Raw genomic sequence first — 24,693 nt, forward strand, 5'->3', positions numbered from 1 at the left:
AAATAAGAATACTTATAGTAATAGCACTTTGATTATCAACATGTAGATTTATATTTATATTTACTCCCAAAAGCTCATCTATAACTGACTTTAAAAACAAAAGCTTCTTTAATACATTCTGTAGCAGCTATATACTTTGCTTCAGTACTGGAAAGTGATACTATAGGTTGGCGTTTAGAACACCATGCCACAGGACCACCACAAAATTTTATGATAAATTATATGAGTATATATCTCCTGCAAAATCTGAGTCACTATAAGCTAACAAATTTAAATCCTCACTATGATTGAATGCCCAAATTGATTGTTGAAACTAAATAACGCAAAATTCTTTTAATATTTCCTACGTCACGTTCTGAGGGTTTATCTAATTTCCTACTACAATATCCTACCGCATAAGATATGTCTGGCCTAGTTTTATTTGAAACATATAGTAATGTACCTACTACTTCTCTATAAGGAAAAACTTTGTTCAAACAAGTAATATCAGTGCTTGGATTATAAATCATAGGAGTAGATTTCTGATATGTACTTACTTTGAGAAAGTTTAATAGAATCTTTGCCTTTGCAAATCTCAATACCTAAAAAGGAAGTTGGATTTTTACAGGACACTATCTCAAAATTAGTTGTTAATTTCTGAATCAAAATATTAATTTGATTCTCATCATTTCCTAAAATTAGACCATCATCTACGTAAATCGCTAGAAATAAGGTGAATATACATTGTTCACTTTTAAGGTGTATCAAACCAATTGATTTTAAAACAGAAGTAAAATGTTCATTCCACCTTTGTTTAAACCCATACAATGCTTTTTTTAACAAACAGATTTTATTTTCACAATTTACTTTCGAATAACCCTCTGGAATTTCCATAAAAATTTCATCTTTTAATTCGCTATACAAAAAAGCCGTTTTGACATCGAATTTCCTAATTATTAAACTATTTTTAGCAGCTAAAGCAATCAAAATTCTTAACGGAGCTGTACTTATGACTGGACTAAACGTTTCCGTATAATTTGTACTTGTAATAGATAATAAGTATTCTTATTTAAGATTAGGAGAGGGTGTTAGAATTTGTTATAACTAATCTTAAATAAGATTATGTCTAGTTTGTAAAAAGGTAAAATTACCTTTTTGTAATATGGTACAAGTTGGTTTTGTTTGAAGTTTTCGGGCTGTCTAATTTAATTTTCTTATCATAAAATAAAACGTTCAAAGTTATTACTCTGTTGCTGATTACAACCCAACACCATCAACTCTAATTGTTACTTAAAAAAAACCCACCTCATAACTTTTTCTTTGTTGTTGCTGTTGTTGCTTTTTAAGCAAAATATTCTGCTGTTCCGCCTGAGCCAAGAAACTGGAAAAACTGTCCTTAGACGAAAATCCCGGCAAGAGTCCGCTCATAGGATTATTTCCGCGATTCGAACCAGACCCGGATGGCACCGAAGTAACAGTTACAGTAAATGGTTTCTGAGCAGAACTGTGCGTTGTTGTGATAGGCACCGACGTAGGTGTGACCGTAACCGATGGGGTAACGGGAGCTTTTTTCATTGTCTCAGGGAAGAGTGATTGTTCTTTGGCGGCCGAAAGACCGAGGACAATTTCGTCTAGTTTGCGACGTTTCTTTTCTTTGCCTACTACAGGTTCAGGTTCGGGCTGAAAAAACAAATTATCCAATAAGGTACACAAAACAGTTAAATTGTCATTCTTACGCAATTCTTTCTTTTCATCAGCTTTGACAGAGTATCGTCTAGTTTATTACTGCTCTTTGAGGAACCCATTAACGAACCAGAAGTTTTCTTGACGGAAAAGTCTTGAACTTCATTCTGAATATCGATGGACAGTTTGTCTTGCGGTTTTGATATTCTGCAAATAAACTGGTTAGTTGATTACCACCAATTTCATACAAATTTCGACTTACCCTGAACTTAAATCGATTGGAGTCAAAGTACTGCTGGTACCAGGTATTAGAGTGGTTTGTCCAATGGTTTTTGGGGTCATGGACGGCTGGTATTTGCTAGAAAAGTCAAACGGCATTGAGCTCATACTCATGCCCAACGTGGACGTTCGATGTTGATGTGCAGGAGGCGGTTGTAAAGATCCTTGAGGTGTTGATCTCCTAGAAAATGTATTTGTAAGTTAATAATGTTATGACGTTGGCTTTGATGGTAAGTCGAAAGTATTAAAGTAAGATTGAAAGTATCTTTAAAAACTTTATTATTTTCAAAATGTGCAGGTTGTTCCAAAAGTAAAATAGTGTCAAAGTTGTTCAAATATGGATTACCTAGTATTTTACTTCATTTTGATGTCTGCTTGATTTTTATTAACAAAAATTGACTTAGATACTGCTAAAAAAATGTATGATTCATGGGTGATAAATTGTAAAGCTCATACAGGATACCAGGTGGTTCACAAAAATATATTTTTATTAAATCAACCACTTTTTGCATTTTATAGCAAGACTCTGTCATCATCCCTTTCTATGTCTCTTAAAAACATGAAATCTTCAATCAATAAGCGATTTAAACTTGTATACAGGATGGTCCAGTTTTAAGTGTCAATAATTCACCATTTGATAGCCAATCAAAAAATAAGTTGACTTGCATTGTGTCATTTTTCTGAAAAACGTTTCCTAAGGAAGATACAGTCCTCCAAATTTCAATTTAAAAAATCGTTTTATAGTTTAAAACTGAACATTCAAGACTTGTGAATGTCCAAATTTGTACTGAATAGTCTAAAAACTTGCTTTTTACTATTAGGAATGGTCTTATGATTCTCTTTCTCAGACTGCCATCCTGGTTGAGTGTCTGAAACTGGCATTCAAAAACTAAAAAAAGTCCGGAAATCAAGACAAAGATTGTATTGTGCATGAAACTCATTTTTTACTACTAAAAATAATATAAAAGTTGACTAACTAAAGAGTCCAAAAGTATATTTTCAAGACTTTAATTAGTGTACAATTCAATTTTCTGGACTGGACAACAAGTCTAGAAGTAAATTAAATTTTCGGACTATTTTATTTCTAAAAATTAGTTCTCAAGACTATTATTGTAGCATTTGGTACCAACATTTTTTACTTTTATTACTGAAGAAACTTGACTTTTGGAAATAGTCTTAAACTCGATTTTTCAGTCTTAAAAAGCATTAAAAACAGTCTGAATTTCTTAGAGATGGTACGATTTATTGCACCTATGAGTGTAGAAGTCAATTTAATAGTGAAGAAGCTTGAAATAACATTTTCAAGACTATGGTCAGTGGACACACTGGCTTTTAGGCCTGATAAGTCAAAAACTTTGTAAAGATAGTCTTGAAACTCGATTTGAGGCACTGAAAACAGCCTTAAAACACTAAAAACAGTCTAGTTTATTAAGAAATACCTGAATTTTTAGCACTGAGGTGTCTAGAAGTCGATTTAATAGTGACAAAGCTTGGAATGCCATTTTAAGTCTATGAAGAATGTAAAAATTGTTTTTTAAGTTTGCTATGTCAATAACTTGGTGAAGATAGTCTTGAAACTCGATTTTCCAAGCTGAAAGCAGTTTTGAAGCACTAAAAATAGTCCAGAATTCGAAGAACATGAAAAGCAAAGTAAAAAGCAAGAAAAGTTCGTTTTCAAGACAATTTTCATGAATCTAATGTCAATGTCCTGCATCTAAGACTATTTTCAAGACTAAAATATTGAAATTTGTCTTCAAATTATGAAAACTTACTTCAAATGCAAATTTTAAGCTTCTGATGTCACTTTTCATTAGTTCAGTCACATTTTGGGGTTCAAGTCAATTTTTAAGGTTTAAATGTATGAATTTGTAGTAACAAGTTCTTGAAAAAGTAGTTTTTATGTCTACAAGTCAATTTTTAGTATTAAAGTCTCTCAATTTGCATGAAAACTGGTTACAAACACAATTTTTAAGCTTCTGAAATTTTTATCTTTTTTAAGTCAATTTTCAAAACTTCTTTTGAAAAAAGAAAAAAAAAAGTCTCTCTGACAAAAAGTCTTTCAGTTTGTCTGGAAACTATGAAAACTGGCTACAATAATATTTTTTAAACTTCTTAAGTGAATTTTCCGTTTCCAAGACAATTTTTAAGTTGGGTTGGGCTAGTTTTGGGTCTTTGACCGTAATAACGTGTAATAAAGTGCTTGTTCCAAATTTGATCAATATTGCTCCAACGGTCTGACAGTTATGACACAAAAAAACGATTTTTTAAACAGAAATTTGAAGGACTGTGTTTTCCTTAAGAAGCACTTTTCAGGAAAATGACATAATGAATGTCAACTTATTTTTTAATTGGTGAATTATTGACATTTAAAACTGGACCACCTTGTATACTAACCTCCTTTCCTTTGTCATAGATTTTTTTTGAAAACTGTAATATTTACTCTTCACCACTTTTTTCAAGACTAAGTTTTTATGAAAACTCTTTCATAAATTTACTCCAACCAGTTCAATAAATTACTAAATATCTCACCTAGAATCCTCTGAATCATCATCCCACTGTGACTTCATAGACATGCCACCGTGAGTACTATTCAGCAAAGCGTGCAACTTGGCCCTCTCAGTTTCCACGTCTATAGCAATATGCCTCTTCCTCTTATCCATCCTTTTTCCTAACGAAATATCAATGTCCGGTGTGGACGCTTCGCGTTTAGGGGGATCGTTTGGCAACTCGTGAATAGGCACGTCAAATTCATTTCCTATACCCGTAGCGTATGCGGAAAACGACTTGGGGGCCGGCCACTCATTAGTCTCCACCGCGTAAATAATGTGTTGCAGTCTCACTTGGATCGCGTACTCTTTCGGCCATTTAACCATGTGATTGAACAATTGCGCTACCGTAGTTTCGCTAAAGTCCAACGCCTGACCGGATGTAGGTTTGTCTTTTAATACAAAAGTGTCCACTTGCGATAGCCGTGAAAGTGGTTGGATCACTTCGAGGTCTGGGAACATTGCTTTCAGTTGAGCTGCCTGTTTAGAGCACAAATCTTCCTCAGTTGGCTTAGTGAGAGTTTCCTCTTTTTTCGGTTCCTCTTTAGTTTCTTCTTTAGGTACTTCTTCGCTTTCTTTTTTCTCAGGTTCTTCCTTTTTCTCCTCTTCAGGCTCCTCTTTAGGTGCTACAGTTTCAGATGGTTCTTCTTTCACAACATCAGTTTGTTCTTTATCCTTCTCTTCTGTAGGTTCTAGCTCTACTTTAGGTTGTTCTTCCTCAACTGGTTGAATGTCTTTGTTTTCTTCTTCCGTTTTTTCTATCACCGGGACACTTGTTTCTTCTTTATCCTCGGTAGTGTTCAATGGTGGTGTCTTTTCTTCTTGCAGTGTCGCTTCTTTCTTGGGAATGACTTTCTCAATTTTCAAAGTTCCCTCACCCTTTTCCAATTTTACTAAAATTTCGTCTTTGTCAAATTTTAATATATCTTCGTGGCTCTCAAGCTTTATAGCATCTTTCGATTCCTGTGACTCGGAATTGACTTTTTTCCTAAGCACGTCGTGGAACGAAAATTCCGGATCGTTTAGCAGACAATGATCCGTTCGGCCTAAACCGTATCTGAAACTTAAATGATGAGCAAAACGACTTTTAAAAAACATATACTGCTTACTTTCCCACTCCTACAATTAATTCCTTGTCATGTTTGCCAGGTATCCACCAATCAGGCATGTCTGCTGAAGTTAAACAAACTTGCAACCGCTCGTCTAACTTTGGATGAGTTAAAATCTCTTCCCGAATGCGCGACAACAGCTCTAAACGTTCCAGAGTCCGTCTGGCCTTCTCCTCATTAATGTGCTCTATAGAACTATCGTAACTTCCCTCTTCTACATTGCTACCAGTCTGTTTTTTACACATCATCACAAAATGTTTGTAGTACTCCGTTAATTCTTCGTCGTTTTTCTTTTCGAGTTTGGCGAGTTGCTTGAATTTCGACCAGTCGTATTTCTTAGTTTTACGACTATAGATTACTCCGTAAGAGGAGGCGATTCGGAAAAAGTCGGCTTCTTCTCGTTTAGTCCAACGTTTTGAAATAGTTTGGCGTTCCCGTTCTTTGGAATGATCTTTGAGCGCCTGTTCGAGTGCCTGTTTTCCCTGTCGTTCCATCTTCTACAAAATAATAATTTAAAGTGTAACCAGCATGTTAATGCTAAACTAGAGCAAATAAGTACGAGTATTCGTATAAACAATGATGGTATTTATGTCATATTTGGATTATACATGGTATTCTAAATGTAAAGGTCTACTTTTTACCACACAAGATAAAATTCTAAGGTATCCCGTTAAGTTAGACAATCTATCTCTTGATGAATCAGCAACAAAGTTTTAACAAGCCAGTTTCCAACTAGGTGAATTTTAAATTTAAAAAGTATCTAAATTCAGTTAATCAAACGCTTCTACAGGGTGATTCCAAAGTTGGGGCTTTCCTTTCACCTGCGAATAAGGCTTCAAAAAATAGGGTTGTTTTTCGTTTGACGCTTTTTTGAAATATGAAGAATAACGAAGATACAGGGTGTATACTATCGACATTTTATAGCATTTTTTATCATATTTTCAACAATATATAGAAAATCTAGATTGGAGAACAAATTACAGCGTCACAATGCCTCAAACCTGGCAACATCGCTGCAAACTCACAAAAAATGACACAATTTTTGAATTAAAATATCTAGAAAACTGAAAAAGTTAGACAGTTTGTTCAAACGCCATATTGTGGCATTTTCTATCTTCTTCCCAATGACATATAGAAAATGTAGATTGGAGTGAAAATTACAGCTTCACAAGACTTCAAACTTAGCAACAACGTTGAAAACTCACAAAAAGTGACACAATTTTCGAATTAAAATTTCTCAAAAACTGAAAAAGTTAGAAAATTCGCTCAACCGACATTTTGTAACATTTTTCATCCTCTTTCTAATGATATATAAAAAATCTAGATTGGAGTGAAAATTACAGCTTCACAACGCTTCAAACTTAGCAACAACGCTGCAAACTCACAAAAAGTGACACAATTTTCGAATTGAAATTTCTCAAAAACTGAAAAAGTTAGAAAATTTGCTCAACCGACATTTTGTAACATTTTTCATCCTCTTTCAAATGATATATAAAAAATCTAGATTGGAGTGCAAATTACAGCTTCACAAGACTTCAAACTTAGCAACAACGTTGAAAACTCACAAAAAGTGACACAATTTTCGAATTAAAATTTCTCAAAAACTGAAAAAGTTAGAAAATTCACTCAACCGACATTTTGTAATATTTTTCATCCTCTTTCCAATGATATATAAAAAATCTAGATTGGAGTGCAAATTACAGCTTCACAAGGCTTCAAACTTTGCAACCAAGCTGCAAACTCACAGAAAGTGACACAATTTTCGAGTTGAAATATCTCAAAAACTAAAAAAGTTAGAAAAAAAAAAAAAAAATTGTTAATGTGTGTTGATAAGAAATAACCTTGTCAGTTAGTTAAAATTAAGTTAAAGTTATTTTTTATTTTCGTTTTTTCAGTAAAACTTTGACACCCTGTATCTTCGTTATTATTCACATTTCGAAAAAAAATTTAACCTTGAACCTTAGGAAATTATTATTATTATTTCCTTTTAAAGGGCTGATTATAGAAATTGTTGAAGAGCATATAAAATGTCTGAAAATTTGAAAAGACAAGAGATAGATATTCTAATCTTATTTGATATTCGAAATTATCATCCTTGCACCTTTCACCTTGTGGTAAAGGCGTGTAATACCCTGTAACATTAATAGAGACATCAATGTAAGACACGAAAGTTTCACACCAAATAAGCCAAAAACGACAAAGAATTCTAACGCAAGGAAAACATCAAATAGAATGCATAAACATGCCATGAACACTTACCAAGAGATAGAGAGCTAACTGTTGAAGGTCCCAACCTTGTAGTCCCATGGCGGCCGCGGTCGGATCACGTGACTCGAACTGTTGGGACACTTGTGCAAGCGCCGCTAAGGGTGACGTAAGGCTGCTCAAACTAGAGACGTCTAGCTGATGTTGTTGCTGCTGAACGGGCGTGCAAAAAAATAGAATCTAATCTACCCACCAACAGCCAAAAGTCGACTCAGATTTATTTTTATTCTATTCACGTTAAAAGTTAAATTGAAACTGACTCGAATGAACAATAAATCTGAGTTTATAAGCTACAGGTGTGCAAAGAGAGTAAAAAAGGAACGTACTGGGGTAGACACAATATTGCTTGAACCAAGTTCTGTGCTAACATTGAACGCAACAGAACATAGTCAAATCGCAAACTAAGATGACTTACCTTAGCTTTGGTTGCCTGTAACTTTTGCTCTTCCTTACGATAGTTGCGCTGGTAGGAAGTAATTACGCGTCTGAGACGAGTATTTAAGTCGGTAATCGTCGGCCACGCTTTGTCGTCTCCCGTTTCATCTTTCAGGTCCGCATCCTCCAACTGCTGATTCTCGGAGCAAGCTGACGGACCGGGAGATGGTTCGGCCACTTCGGAATTCACCTCGGAATTGTCGCGATTTCTGGACTTAAGGCTCGACTCTTCGTTGGTATCCTCGTCGTCCAAGTCGTCTTCATTGCTGGAGAACAAAATCAGCCAATTAATACACCCTAGAAAACCATCACTAGTCTGAAGAGGTGACTGGAAATGAAGAATGAACGTGATAATAAATTAGTATTAAAACGATTATCATTGCAGTAAATAATCGGTCTAGTCTTTCCTCCCAAAACGTCGTGGCAACCACTCGTTCTAATTCGGATGGTTGACTTGACCCTGTGACTGTCAAAACTGTGTAAGTAAATATAAGTTTAAGGGAATTAATTCGTATACAGGTGTGGTAAATCCAAAAACCGTGTAACGGACAGAGAAACGTAGGTAATTGCATGCGCGGGAGAAAGACAGAAAACGAAAAAAATATCAAGTAGGCCATATTTATAGCGCGCTATTGCCAAACGCCGTAAGTAAGTTTGTCGAGGGTATTGAATACTTACGGCGTTTGGCAACAGCGCGCTAAAAATATGGCCTACTTGATATTTTTTTCGTTTTCTGTCTTAGTCCCGCGCATGTAATTACCTACGTTTCTCTGTCCGTTACACGGTTTTCCTATGGTCGCTTTTGGATTTACCACACCTGTATACTACAAACAGATCAAAGACATGTTTTCTGTATTCTTGACTGTTCTAGCAAAGGACAAGGTTCTAAGATGTCGGCTAAATTAAAACTTTTCGTGTTCCATGGAGCGAGCAGAGCAAATTTGATGTCACGTTGACGTAATTTTACAGTTATTTGTTGTAAACACGGTAAAGACGTGTATTCACCAAAAACGGAGCAGGAGCCAACATTAGTTTCCTTATCTTCAAAATCCAGAACGGTATCAGCTATTTTCAATTGAAGACAATGGTTTAGAAGAACAAAAGATATGAAAATTCATTTTATAATGTTTTTTTTTTATCTTAAAATATAATGCCACATTAAAACATTCTTGAAATGTGTAGGACACTTTGTAGAGGCTTCTGGCAATATTTAGGACGTTTTAAGTAGTATTTAGAGGCTTCTTATAGAGGCAATTTTTAGAACGTTTTTTGTGATATTTAGATGCCTTTGGCATTCACAATATTATTCTAGATGCCTTTGGCCGTTCACTTGTATAAGCTTCTGGCAATTTTTAGGATGTTTTAAGTAGTATTTAGGGGTCTATGGCGATTTTACGAAGGTTTAGAACACTCGTAGAAAATTCTGGCAGTTTTCAGAACATTTTCAGTCATCATTTAGAGGCTTTTGGCATTTTTAAATTCTAGGAAGGTTTAAACCACTTCTACAGACTTAGTAGACTAATAAGCCCGGATAACTTTCATATTTCAATTTTTAGAATGTTTTTTAGTGGCATTTAGAGGCCTCTGGCATTCTCATAATAATTCTATTCTAGGAAGGTTCAGCCTTTTCACCGGTAAGTTTTAGAACATTGGTAAGGCTTCTAGCAATTTTTAAGACGGGTTCAGTAGTATTTAGAGGCGTCTGCTAATTTTAAAACATTCTAGAAAACTTTAGAACACTTGTAAACATTTCTGTCAATTTTAGGACGTTTCTAGTAGTATCTAGACTTCAGGCATTTTCAAAATTATTCTAGGAGTCTCTGGGCCTCTGGGAAGGACCTCTTGGGTCTTGACGTCATCCTAAATTGGCCAGATTTTCGATATTAGAACATTAATCAACATCATGTAATTTTAAGCAATATCATATTTCCAAGAGGACTTACAGAACCCGTTATATTCTAGTTAATTATTGAATCCGGAAAATTGTGAAAACAGTTTTGTTCAAGTTAACTGCTTTCACAAAAAAAATTATCAAAAATGTCCAAATCTCGTTCCACACCTTAACTATTTCATTTTTACAGTATGTACTTGTAAATTTCTGTTATAAGTAATAAAAAACATGTTAAATCTAATAAATATGAGTGAAAAGGTTATGCGTAGGATTGCCTGAACCACCCAAACTGCAAGGATAGTTCAACAACAAAGTAAACAATACAAGCACAACAAGAGTAAAAAAGTCTAAAACTACCGTAAGCCCAGAGAGAAAAAAAACTGTTGATCTACTTACTGGTTTTGGTTAGGCGTGGCCGGATTGGCGTGCATCTGAATTTCCTTATCTGATGGTGGCCCGCACCGAGACAGGAAACACAGAGTGGAATCTTGACGCATCGCGGTGTAATTCTCGTAGCCGTGTTTCCACGTTCCGATCAGCAACGACTTGTCGAATTCTGAATCCCACCAGGGGGCGGGCAATTGCTCCGTAACCGGGGGGTATATCGGCAGGGCACTGTAGACGCACGCACATGGAATAATTCGCCAATTGTTAATTTTGATTCATTTACAAGCCGCTTCGCTATTTTCATTTTATATGAAACTCCTTTGAACCACTTCAGATTGACTTTCCTTTAATCGGTACTCTCTAGATTCATCTCGTCATATTAACAAAACTGCTGTCGTTATTATCACCGCCACAAGAAAAAGCAAAGTCGTAGTATTTTGATGGCCTATTGTTTGTCTCAGAAAAGTCACATTTTGACAGCCGTTTTGTGTTTTTCTGCCATATCTCAAAAACAAAAAGACCTATCACTAATGTGAAACTGGATCTAAAATCAGCACTAGACTATCTAAAACATTCCCTATTCAACCTTTTCTGAAGTTCTTATAGTTTTTCAGATATTTGGATCTAGAATTTAAGACACGTGATGTATTTTCTCTTGCTGATTCACTTTTTTTAAAACATCCCGACTAGCTGCTTTAAATTAATTTTATGATTTTTCTTTCAATCTTATACAGGGTGTACGAAATGTATCTATTGAAATACAGAAAAACCACAAAAAGTGTTGTTAATTTGGCAACGTGTCCAATCCAAATATAAAAATGTTTTCAATGCTTGTTACGGTTAACTCTTGCAGTTTAATGAAAATTTTGGTTTGTTTTAATAAAGATATCAAAAAACGTCATTTGACACCCAATCACGGGAAATCAGTGCTATTTTAAAAACGATCATCATGTGACACACGTTCTGATTTTCTAACTGGTCTGACCAAATTTTCTAAACCTTTCCATTTGTAGTTTTTTTTTTTGTAAAACACCCTGCATTTTGTTTTACATATTTTGAGCGTTAAGTTGAGCAATTTTACTAACAACTTAAGTGGAGAAGTCAACCTGAAGCGTCCACAAAGGATAGAGGTTTCTCAAAAATAATAATTTGGTTTCAAGTGCCGTACCGCTAAACATTTTATTCTTACATATGAGAATGAACTTTTACCGAACCAAATTTTGAGCGTCCTCCAATGTGTAAAGCACAAAACACTGAAAAATACACTTTCTACATTAACAACAAATATCGTTAACGCATCTACCATGTTAATTGAAAGAGGGAAAAAAACACGCGCTCGGCACCTTTAGAAATAGAAATTATTATTTCTGAAAAACTTCATTCTCATATATAAATTTAGGGACGTTGGGAACCATAAAATTAGTGTTAAAAACGAGAATGTAAAGCAATAAGCTGTGATAAGAGGAATGGAATACAAGTTATATGCTAGATGCAACAAGCTCTCTCGGCATGACCTTAGGAAGCTTCATGCAAAATACTTTCATCACAATGCATTCGTATACACTAGACTATACAAATACATTGTGAAAACAATTTGAGTAAGCTGGTATCCCAACCTTCAAAAATTAATTATAATTTAAATTAAAAAAAAATGGAAAAATTAGTAGAGACATCCTTACCTGAACAGGCAAGTAAAGTACTTCCTTTGCCTTTCACATGTTTTAACATTTATGTGTAATATAGTGAAAATATGTGGTAATAATGACTACTTTTTTGCAATGGAAAAAGGACTTACCTGGCTTGTACTCCGTCTGTGATGTGTTGAACCAAATCTCCGATAATTTCATGTTTAATGTAATACAGCATCCGCACTCGGAGAAGAACCCTACAAAATTGCAAAAATTAATGTAAAACAGTAAGGTTTGCAGGTAAAAAGTTGTTAAAAGAAACTTTAGAATCAGATTTTTTTTGAATTTTCTTCTCATTGAATACCTACGTATTCTCTAAATTAGCATGATAATCATCATTGAAGTAAAATGGTAATTCTAACTAACTTAAAACCATACATTTCCAAAAAAGTTATAATTTACATTGTCCGTGTATTAACAGACTTTTTCATTGGACGATCACAAATACAAAAACGTTCATTAATCATTAATGAGTAACAACTATTAAATTATACAGGTGTGGTAAATCCAAAACCGACCATAGGAAAACCGTGTAACGGACAGAGAAACATAGATAAATGCATGTGCAGGACAAAGACAGAACACGAAAAAAATATCAAGTAGGCCAAAATTTGAGCGCGCTGTTGCCAAACGCCTAAGTATCTAATACCGTCGACATTAATTTTGTCGACGGTATTGGATTTTGGCAACAGCGTACTGAAAATATGGCCTACTTGGTATTTTTTTCGTTTACTGTCTTTGTCCCACGCATGCAATTATCTACGTTTCTCTGTCAGTTACACGGTTTTGGATTTACCACACCTGTATTTTTCTTATACTGTAAGTTCGGTTATTCCTGCTTTCTAATCTGACAGTTACACGTGACTATGCTAATCCTACACAAGCGAGTGTCACACGCCAAATTTAAGTCTGATTGGTCTAGTAAGGAATAATAGAACACAACTTCTTCTTCAAGTCAAAGGGAGATAAAAAAGGAAACTTTTTGGTTTATATGTCCTTACTATAGATTATTATTAATCTTCTTAATTAATGAACGGTTTGGGGGTTAACCCTGTAGATTATCGGTTAAAAGTCGCAATCAAATTAAGTCAGTTTCTAGGCAAATTTGGTAAACATGTACATACAAATTTAAGGTTTAGTTGAAAAGAAAAATACGTACTTATTAGCATGGCGTCCAAGATGTTTCTTATAGTTGCTCTCCAAAAATATATCCCCATCGTACTTTTCATCTTTGCTCCAATGATTCGGATCAGTCAAAGCTGCGTGTCGTGTATCTTTGCTAGGTTTCCGTTTGTGCTTATTTCGTATACCCCTGGGCACTGGGTCCTTCAAACCTTGGTGGTTTCGTGAAATCTTTTGCTCACCACCCTCGTTGGGCGCTATTAGATCCCAAATAAAATTGCGAATTTTTTCGTCGCCCCTATAAAATCTTAGACAGAACAGTAGCTGAAACGTAACAAAGTTTAAGAATTCGGTTAGTGAGTCGTAAATGCTACTTACAATCACTCTGGCGCAATCTTCTATGTCTTGTTCGCGCCATCCTCGTCGCAACTGTGAGTTTTGTAGAATTTCGGTCCATCGGCCCCAACCAAACGTGAGCAGTCCTCTCTCAACCATAAAACATTCTCGTCGAGACCAACTGCCGTACACCATTTCGCCCTTTTCGCCTTCCCTAGGGTAATAGTCATCTCCACGTAATTTCTTCTTTTTAAGTTTATTGCGTCGACTCCTCAGACCCATAGGATCATTCTCTGGGTCAGAGTCAGAAGAACTCTCTAATTCCGACATATCCAAAGCACTTTCATCATGACCGTACCGTTTGATCTGAGTACGTCGTCTAGGCTCAGCAATAACCAAATCTTCAGTTTCGTCTTTTTCGGTAGTGTCTATATCAGCTTTTTTAGCCCACTTGTTCCAAAAGTCCGGATCGTCCAAATCAATATCTGATCTGCTCGCACTTGAGGCAAAGCTAGCTTTCGAGAAAGTCGAACCCTTTTCAGATTCCATTGTGATTACTTGGGTTCTTCTGGCCAAAATAACGTCAATATCTTCTTCACAAAACTTATCACCATCATTTTCCTCATCTAACAGCGCTCCGTAAGCACCTTTCTTTAACAGATCTTCAATTTCCTTCTTACTAAGTTGTCGGTTTCCCGATCCTTTTTCTCCTTGTGCAGTGTTCATACTTTGCAAAATTGCTTTATCTAAACCCAGTTTCAGTGATGCTTTATCAAACATTTCCCTTTCGTAAGTATTCCTGCATAGCAATCTATAGATTTTCACCATTTTCTGCTGTCCAATCCGATGACACCTTGCTTGCGCTTGCAAGTCATTTTGTGGATTCCAATCGCTGTCATAAATTATAACTGTGTCAGCTGCAGTAAGATTAATACCTAAACCGCCAGCTTTTGTGCACAATAAGAAAACAAAACGGTCCGAATCAGGTTTGGAGAATCTGTCGATGGCGGCTTGCCTTAAGTTTCCTCTGATCCGTCCATCGATCCTCTCATAAGGATATTTTCGGTACATCAAATAATCCTCAAGTATATCCAGACATTTCACCATTTGACTGAAAACTAATACGCGATGGCCGTTGGCTTTTAATTTTGCCAACAACTTATCTATTAAAACCATTTTTCCACTAGAATGAATTAAAGCCTTGTAATAAGCGTCAGGGTCTTCACCGTGTTGTATCTTGAAATCGTATTGAATCTGATCTTCAGCTCCATTCAGCAAGTATGGGTGAATACAGCACTTTCGCAGTTCCATCATCGTATTCATTAAATTAGGAATATTCGAATATGTTGTCCCCTTTGTAAGAAATGAAAAGTTCCTTTCCAAGATTCCTCTATAATACTTCTTCTGGATGTTAGTCAGTTCTACCTCAACCACCGTTTCCTCTTTGGGTGCTAAAGACTTCTCTACATCCTCTTTCAATCTTCTCAACATCATAGGTTTTAACAAGCACTGCAGTTTGTGAACTTCCTGTTCAGTCTTCAAAGAGCCAAATTCTTTAAGGAACGCTTCGGATTTCGTGAACTGTGTGGGCTCCAAAAAGTTCAACAACGAAAATAGTTCATTCACGTTGTTCTGAAGTGGTGTTCCTGATAATAGAACACGGTGTTCTAGTGTTAGTTGCCGTAAACCTTCCAAAAGTTTACAATTTCGATTTTTCAGTCTATGAGCTTCATCAATCACGCATAAACGCCAATTAAAACCTTTCAAGTCCATAAAGTCGTTAACGATAATTTCAAATGTGGTGATCAAAATGTTAAATTTAGTTAGATCTTTAATATGCTGTCCCTTGTCGTTTTTATAATACATTTCATATTCCTGAATCATGTTCCTGCTAGTCGCTGAACCGTGGTATACTATGACGTTCATATCGGTCCAACTTTCAATTTCCCTTTGCCAATTGGGAATGGTTGACAATGGAGCGATAACAAGGAATGGACCTCTTATTCCATACTTCCAAACAGCATGGATAAAGGTTAGGCTTTGAATAGTTTTTCCAAGACCCATTTCGTCAGCTAATATACAGTTTCGAGTATTGTACCACGAGAAAAGCAACCAATTTAATCCTTCAAGTTGATACTCGCGTAAACTATTTCCACCCTTATAGATTGGTGATTCATCTAATTTAGTCCAACCTTCTGGAGATGGTCTTTTCTTAGGTTTCCACTTGTCTTTAGGTGGTAACTTGGCAAACTTCTCGTACTGCTCAATTTTAATCGGATCAACGTCTTCTTCCAACTCCCAAGTGCAATCTTCATATTGAAGTGATCGCCATTTGACCAAGTAGTGTCTAACTTTGTCGCCTGTGGCTGGATCTGTATGTTCCGACACATCTAAAACTCTATCAACTTCTACATAATCAGGATTAAACGATTCTTCATCAAGAGTTTCAAAAATATTCAACTGTTGTGATTGTTTCTGCTTGAACCGTTTGATTTTATTCCCAATTCGTTTATCACCTTTAAACAGTTCGTCTTCAGTTTTCCACTCGCAGTGTAAATAGGAAAAGTTACGGTACTTTACAAAATACTCTTCCACTTCCACAACCTCCGTTTTTTCGATATCTTTTGCATCTCCTTCCTCAGCCTCCGGTTTCTTTTTATCCTCATCCTCATCACAACTTTCTTCATCTTTCTCAGATTTTTCTTCTTTATCTTTCTCTCCATTATCTTCAGTGGTTTCGGTCTTTTTTAAATCAACAACTTTGATTTCTCTTTGCGCCATTCTCGACGATAACACATACTGAACCACCATGGAATCGTCGTCTGTCGTATTAACGTAAACGTAGTTCATTCCTTTACCAGGGTCTGCGGATGAAGAAGCTTGAGCTGCATCGTCAAAGTCAGTTTCTCGCTGAGAAGATGAAGATGCTTGAGATTGTGGTGCTACAGCAGACAACATTGGTTTGTCTGGTACTAGTGGTTTTCTACTTCTTGGCGTAGGAGGAGCATCATCGTCGGAAAATCTGAGCATCACATCGTCAATATACTTTTTTCTTTGAGTATTTCTAGCGGACCGACGCTTATTTGAGTTATCGTCTTCAGGTGGGGAAGGTGGTGGAGTGCTAATAAAATCTTCCCCTTCACCATCAGATTCGTTTTGATTTGCCTTTTTACGACCCCGTTTAGACCCTGATTTGCCCCTAGATTTGGGTGTAGTAGCCCCCTTTTTTGGCGCAGCCCGTGGTTTTTTAATCTTCTTGGGCATTTCACCGATTTCCTCATCTAACTGCGACTCATCAAAAGCGTACTCGTCTTTTTTAGCTTCATCACTAGATTCGGGTAGAGGAGGACCGTCGGCTGGCGTTTGGGAGTCCGCCTGCATTTCTAAAGTTTCATGTGACTCATCATTTCTCATTTCCGAAGTCGATGATTGTGGTTCGTCCAAAATATCAGGTTTAGCTTCAGCTTCTTCGAAAGATCTTTTCTCGAATGGAAAAGCGTCGTGTGAACTATCTGCGGATTTGTTGATAGATTCCTCCAAAATGTTATCATCTTGATCGTCAGATTTCTTTTTTCTTACGTATTTTCGTTTCACTCTTGGTTGGTCAGGGGATCCTTTTGATTCCTTCTTTTTACGCTCTTTTGATCTGTTTGGATCTTTCGGTTTTCTACCTCTTTTCTTTTCCTCAACAACTTCTTCCAGTGCCAAGTCAGTGAACTCGGACATTTCACTTGATGGTAAATTCAATCCAGCTCCTGGAGTTACAAAATCTTCAGATACAGGTAACTGCTGTTGTTGTGGTGTTAGTGGAGAATGAGTTATTTCTGCATTGGCACCCTTTTCACCTTTTTTAGCTCTGGGTTTTCTAGGTTTATTCGCGCCTTTTCCTCTACCACGACCTGTTGTACTGGTCACTTGCGGACTATCAATCATCGGTGTTGAAGAAAACATAGGACTTTGTAAAATACATTGAGAACCGCCATTACACTGGTCGTTGGCCTCATGTTGGCTCAAAATATTCAACTTTTCTTGAATATTCATAATTTTTTCTTGTAACTCTGGTGCGGGTGGCATACAATACAGCTCTTGTAATTGCTGCTGCAACGCGGCTCTTTCCTGTTGATGACTGATGGGGGGCTGATAACTTCCCATGTCTTGACTTGGCATCATTCCAATGTGAGGTAGGTTCTGCATCATTGACATGCCTGAAAGGGTCATTCCTGGAACTCCAGCATGTGGTATTTGTCGTGGAAAGTTTTGTTGATCATAAGTATTGGGCATATTAGTAGTTACTTGCGAATGCAACGTAGTCATAGGTAAATTTCCCTGATTTGGTGTGCTTTGAGGATTAACTCCCATTACAGAGTATTGATTGGGTGGTACTGGTGCTGGGGGTGGATTATTTGGAACGGTATTTAACGGCTGAGGCATATTTTCTATGAAACTCCCACTACTCATTGAGACAGGAGGTTCTTGAGAATTTTGATTACTGTTGTTTATTATGTTAGTAATTGAGTGTTGATCACTTGAAGTACTATATTCAGATGACGCATGCAACAGTTCTGAGTGTTTTACACTTTGTAATGGGGTGATGTTTAAGGGTGAGTTAACGCGCTGTAACGACTCTCCCGCTGACACGTTTGAATCAGGTTGAATTTGGTTACTATTCAAATTTTTCATTGCGTGAGATTGCGTGGGTGACGATGGTGAACTTGCTTCTAAGTTACTATTCCCACTTGTTTTTACTTCGCAGTTATCTTGTTTTGGAAAAGGATAGGCCTGATTTTGAAAACTAGGCGACTGCAAATGCGGAGATCGAGTTAAACTTGATTCAGAAGACTTAATTGATTCAGGTACAGATTCTTGAGACAAAGAGTTATCTTGGTTGTATGCGAACAGATTAGGCTGCGTCAGATCATCTACTTTATAACTTTTTGGTGTCTCGGGGCGCGATTGTCCAGAATAAGTGGGCGTACTACTAGACCGAGAAATATTTCCAGATTCAAACGGTCTGCTACTTTGGCTTGGAGTCTGGGAATTTGATGTGGATATAGCCACATTGGCATCTCCCATCTGGTGATTAGTAGACTCTCCTGATGGTGGATGATTTTGTTCCTGAACACTTGGCTGAATGTGATCATCAGTTGTTGATGTGGGCGTAGGTGTTGAAGGATGAGATGTAGGTTGTGTCATAATTGGAGCGTTAAACTCGATGTTAGTGGTACTACTTGGCAGCTTATCTGGCACACTTGTTGTCGGAGATTGTATGGGAGGAAACTCTTGTTGCCTCTGAGGTACGGTATGGGACATTTCTTGTAAGTTTTGCTGATTATTGTCGTCTTTTGTTCCTTGTTTTGCTATTCTGTGATCATCTATTTTTTCATTTACAGAGGGCGATCTTTCCACTCGTGATTCTTCACTATACGAATTCATTTGCGTTGGATTGGACATTGGCATAGTAGAGGGGGCAGCAGATGAAGTTTGCAATTGTGTAGGCATTAACGACTGACTTGCAGGAATGGACGGATTTGGTGGCACCTGGTCCATTATATTAATATTTCCACTCAAATTAGTCAAGTGCGGTGGAGCCTGTCTTGGAGATTGCGGTGGTGGCCACTGTTCTGTCAGCTGATTTCTCATTACGGTATTCACAGATGGAGAAAGCGGATGTTGGTTTTGAGGTAATCCCAATGAATTTCGAGACTGATAAGAAGGATACTCAGACATGCCAGTATTGGATGGTGGCATTACCATTTGTTCTAGCGCTTGTAACGTGCTTTGTTGAGAATAAGAGGGCATTGAACCAGCAGCAGCAGTCGTTTTTGGTGGTAAACTAGCCGTAGGACGAGGACTTAAATTTGCCTGTTGCATTTGTGCATGTTGCTGCTGATGTGGTGACATGTTTGGTTTGGCAGGAGACATTACAGGTCTTGGAGATACTTGAGGAGCTTGTGGTCTTGGAGACATTTGCGGCCTAGGCGACATTTGAGGAGACAATTGAGGAAATGGTGCTCTGTACTGTGGACTGGAATTTCCTACTTGGCCAGGGTGCTTTGATCCAAATTGTTGCTGAGTATTTGGCTGCATATCCACTGGTCGCAATCCTTGATGTCCTTGGTTGTAATTTACCATGCCACCTGGATGAGGAACAGGATTTTGTGGTGGCGGTTGTTGTTGTTGTTGCGCTTGAACTGAAGAATGTGGTCCTGGATGAGATTGCCCCATGTGCCCTGAGCCAGCTACAGAGTGGCTACCGGGATGAGGAATTGGCTGATTATGACCCATTTGACTATATTGTTGAGTTTGCAAATCTAGCTGATGATGAGATTGAGGGTATTGATGATGATGCGGCATTCTTTGGTGAACATATCCGCCGTAACCTTGGTTGGGCGTTGCACTAGGATACCCCGGAGCTTGAGGATATCCATGAGGAGCATGTCGTTGTGGAATTTGGTATGGCGCTTGATGAGTTTGTTGCATCATTGGATGTTGTGTGTTTGGGAACTGTTGTTTTTGTTCCTGTTGGTGGGGATAACCAGCGATAGGCTGCTGTCTATACTGACTCATTTGAGGATAACGGTGCATAGCTGGATATGCCGCAGTATGCTGTCCCCACCCAGCTTGCATTGAATTAGCATCATTCATAGGCCCCACTTGCATGTCCGTCATTGAATACATTGAATCAGCGGGCGTCTGATAAGAATACTGACTCGGTGCAGGGGGTGCCACAGGCGGCCTAGGTACTTGCCGAGGGTGTCCATAAGCTCCCCCTGGGGGGCCCATGGGTGGACGTCCGTCGGCTCCTGTACCGTAACCTTGCGCGTATACACTTTGTGGATTGTTGGGATCCATGTGAGCAAATGAACCACTGTTTGTACCAAATGTAGCCAATTTTTGAAGGGGGGTCTCTTGTGAGTAGGCTGGCTGTGAATAAGCCGTAGGTGCATTTCTGTCACCAGTCACCGCCGGATCGAGGTGTACTGAACCCAATTCGGGCAAGTTTTCCAACATGCCACCGCTTCCATCTTCCCCGAACAAGTCGTATGAATCCATTGCTTTAGGAGGCACATATCGTATCTTTAATGCTCATCTCATAGGACCATCTCTGAAAATTAAACAAGTTATATGGTTTACCACAAATTTTGAAATTTGTTTATAACTTTATTGTAATACAACACACAGTCAACAAAACCAAATAGAAATACACTACCAAATACCAAATTTTATTTAACACATATAACACAGTAGACTAATCCAGCTTGTATATCCTAAATCTTCTAATGCAGGTATTTGATTTGGTCATATGTATTGTAATAAAGGACAAAGGGGAAAAGCTATACGCTTACGAATTAAATATGACATAAGCTATACAACTTCTCACCCTTTGCACTCTACTGTGACACAAGTTCACTCCCAGTTGATTGTCAGCAGCATCACAGGAACAATTTAGATTAAAGATCCTTTATTATACACATTAAAATTAATTCTGTTCGTAGAGGCAATCACTGACTGGTTTCCAACTCAGAAACAGTAAATGTCAAGTTTCATTGGTTGAATGCTCACGTGACTATGACGTTTGTGGCCAATGGATGCATCTATTTCTCTGATTACTAGTTGGAGATTCTCTCTACGAACAGACCTAATAGTAGCTACAATATCATGGAAGGAGCAGGGCAAATGTGACGTTATAGTTGTTCAAATTATGGTTCTGCTAAATTAGGTCGTTGTGACGTCACATTCGCTCTGCTCGCTCCATGGGTCCTGGGTGCGTATTCTTGAAATAAGGGAAGGGAATTATCAAGAGAAAGACCTGTAGAATGTGACAGGAACCCACCATTGTCAGCTTCTTCTGTCACATTCTATCAACACTTCTCTTGAGAATTCCGTTCCCTGCTTTCAAAAATAGGCCCCCTGGAAACAAATGCCGACACAAAAGTCCAAAATAAAACATAACCACATTTTTCTTTATTATTATTTTTTAGACTTTGCTGAAATGTGTAAACCCTACTCCAATTTATTATTTTATTTAAATGTATTTTTTTATTGTGTTGTTTTTTTTAGATTGTAAACCTGCAAAGTAAGGTAAGCAACAACCAACCTTCTGTATTGCTTACCAAAAATATCAAAATATGAAAAAAATACAACTCACACAAAATAATAACATAATCGTAATAAATTTAAGTTGCAATGAGTTTGAAGAAACTGTCAACAAATGCCAAACAAAAATGGCGTTGCGGACAGCGCCAACGCCGATTTTCTGGAATTATAACGATTGGTTAAAGAACACGCGTCAAAATTCCCTCTCGATCAGTTTACAACTAATAGACAAGGAACGACAATTATTACGTCACTGCCACTAGCCCTGGGATAGACTTTAGTTCTGTGCCCAAAATAACGTCAGGTCGCCTATGGAAGGCAATTGTCACCAAAAGCGTGTATATAACGTTGCAAACAATTATTATATGACAGCTGTCAATCCGCCGGTTTGATTTCAAACCACAGCCAACTACGACCATAACAACCTTTCAAGTTCAAAGAAAAGGAACCAGAAAGAAAAAGTGGATAGAAAAACATTATAATAATGCCAAGCCCTGTTTTGAGGGTAAGTTTTTTTAATACCCTGCTTTAAAGAAGGTTTCAGACGCAACACGTAAGAGAACCAATGCAAATTCCCACACCAAAAACGATGAAAACCTTTTTGTATTTTAGATCAATCAAAATTCCAAATTTAAGCTATTGCTGTAGAAGTACAACAGCAGCTTAATACTATACAAGTTAATGTAGGCCCTGCCTTAAACTACCTAACCTAAAAATATAATAATTTTAACAATTCATTAATCACGGACATCTCATCATCTCGGTTTAGGCTGAAATAATAAAAGATGTACTTTGATAGAAATTGACTCTTAGACTATGATTTTGTTTGTGGTGCATGCTGTATTTAGGCACAGTCTAAACCTAAATTAAACTTGAAAGTCCCAAATGACTGGTATAGCTAAGTTAAATGGGATGTGCTATTGATTAAAATACCTGATTAATACCAATTTGATCTTAAAATTGTACTACACTAAGATTAGAAATAAAATTAGTCAATACCTTGTAAAAAGGATTCTTCCTAAAACTAGGGCTGGTTTGGTTGATAAGAATGATGTAAACACAGCTCAAGAAAACGTTTAAGGGAGGTTTAAATAGTATCTGACTTACACCACACTTCACATTACATGATCAAATAACTTGCAGATTATATGGATAGTACAAATACCTAAGCAATTAAAACTAACTAGAGAACAATGAACTTTGACGACGCCATTCTTAATACGGAATCCGGCAACGTCTCCTCTCCTTTAAAAATCGAAATTACAATGGAATTCAAACTGATTGCAGAATACGTAAACAGGGTAATAAAACAACCCTAAAAAACGTGATACCACAATGCAATTTATTTGATTTTGGCCATAAATCGATATTATTTACTTGGTAAAAATTCAGTAGCAAAATGTCGGCAATTACGTGCAGGCGACTGCTCTTAATTGGTTAAAATAATAAGTTCGACATTTAGACACCGTCAAATGTAGCCAATCAGGTGATATCTTTTATCCAAATGTTAACTCATGGCAGGACAATAAAGCCTATCAAAACTAACTATTGGAAACTCATTTAAAGTTTCTTTTTAGTGATATTACCAGAATATGCTAAACTAGTCTGATAGTATTGACTATTTACCTGGTTAATTAAAAACCGACATCAACAAAACAACGGAAGAATACTTACCATGGGTAGCCGAGTTTCTATGCTGAGTTTTGGTATACTTTCGCCCGTTCCCGTAAAAAATAACTACACTAATTTTAGATTAAACCGTTATTTACCGGTTGTACGTTGTTAGAAACTATTTGCAAGGTTTTATTTAGTGAATTTCGAACATTAACCGCACTACAAACAGAACAAACGTCGATTAGACTCCATCTTGCCATTTTCATTCGCAATGGCGTGTGCTAGGTTGCCAAGTCGATCACCATTATCGTTGTCTACACTCGCCCTTTTATTAATCAATTCTAATGCAACAATCAAAAGAACTAACTTATAATCAAGAAGTAAACGTACACGAAACTAAATGTTGTTCTTATAAATAAGCAAATTGAAATGAATAATGCGAAAGTAATAATATTGTCTTGGGGAAAAAAGACGTGAATTTCAGTACGAGACCAATAAGCTGGCAACGCTGGCTGTGATAGATTGATGGATGTGCATGTGCGCGCTTTGATCTAAATTGACACAAGCGGGCTATTCAAATTTATACCAAAAATTAGGACATTTAAGGATGCAATTAGGAAAAAATAATTTATAGTATTAAAAAATACTCTAGTTACAGATACAGGACTGACTTTTGTAGTTGCTGCTTTGCCACATGTTTCTAAAAACATTTTATTCCTCAAAAGATGTCTTTTGAGAATTCTGATGGTATCAGATGACACTAGAAACCAGAGAGCCTCTATTCCATAAAAACCAGTTAGAGTCACGTCAGAGCGTTCAGTACCAATAAAATCCGAATTTTTCTTTTCCTCCATATTGTTTTCACTCATATCCGGTAATTGAGTTGTCTTAATGTGACCTCATATATGCCAGCTAGGAATAAGAAGTGTCCAAAACATTGTAAAAGTAAACGAGACTCTCTTGTCTTCTTGACTGGAAAGAGAAATTCTGGTCATTTTTACCCTGATTGGAATACCTCCTAGTTTTAGGAATAGGGAATTGGAAGATTTGTCATTACTGCACAGACCTTGCTTGATTGACAAGAACTGTGTGACGTAATTGGGCAGTTTACCAGATGATGGCTGTACATGACAGCGAAAAAGTCACAGTCAGAACTACAATTAACTTAAGCTTGGCTTAAAGATACAAAAACATCCCAGACTGCTTAAAGACCAAAATTACCTTGTACATTTTTTGTTTCTATTAAAATCCAGGAATTCTAC

General features: G+C 37.0%; 1 protein-coding gene across 4 annotated transcripts in view; it reads right to left on the bottom strand.

The window, feature by feature from the left end:
* The window catches only part of kis (chromodomain helicase DNA binding protein kismet), a 34,710-nt gene extending 11,004 nt beyond the window's left edge, over window positions 1-23,706 (bottom strand). For 2 of the 4 annotated variants that reach the window (XM_081985336.1, XM_081985338.1), the window contains exons 1-12: window positions 23,492-23,706; window positions 13,763-20,825; window positions 13,422-13,708; window positions 12,370-12,459; window positions 10,584-10,802; window positions 8,277-8,562; window positions 7,856-8,014; window positions 5,597-6,093; window positions 4,471-5,544; window positions 1,925-2,122; window positions 1,716-1,869; window positions 1,285-1,659 (exon numbers count right to left, since the gene is read on the bottom strand). In XM_081985336.1, coding sequence (XP_081841462.1) covers window positions 1,285-1,659; window positions 1,716-1,869; window positions 1,925-2,122; window positions 4,471-5,544; window positions 5,597-6,093; window positions 7,856-8,014; window positions 8,277-8,562; window positions 10,584-10,802; window positions 12,370-12,459; window positions 13,422-13,708; window positions 13,763-20,773 — 10,350 coding nt within the window. In that variant the 5' untranslated portion in view covers window positions 20,774-20,825; window positions 23,492-23,706. The remainder of the gene's footprint in view (window positions 1-1,284; window positions 1,660-1,715; window positions 1,870-1,924; window positions 2,123-4,470; window positions 5,545-5,596; window positions 6,094-7,855; window positions 8,015-8,276; window positions 8,563-10,583; window positions 10,803-12,369; window positions 12,460-13,421; window positions 13,709-13,762; window positions 20,826-23,491) is intronic. The other 2 variants (XM_081985337.1, XM_081985339.1) reach the window with 2 other exon arrangements.
* Window positions 23,707-24,693: the final 987 nt, after the last annotated feature.

The sequence above is a fragment of the Ips typographus genome, linkage group LG8 (assembly GCF_016097725.1).
Source record: "Ips typographus isolate SLU linkage group LG8, UJ_Ityp_2.0, whole genome shotgun sequence".
In the NCBI taxonomy this organism is placed as follows: Eukaryota; Metazoa; Arthropoda; class Insecta; order Coleoptera; family Curculionidae; genus Ips; species Ips typographus.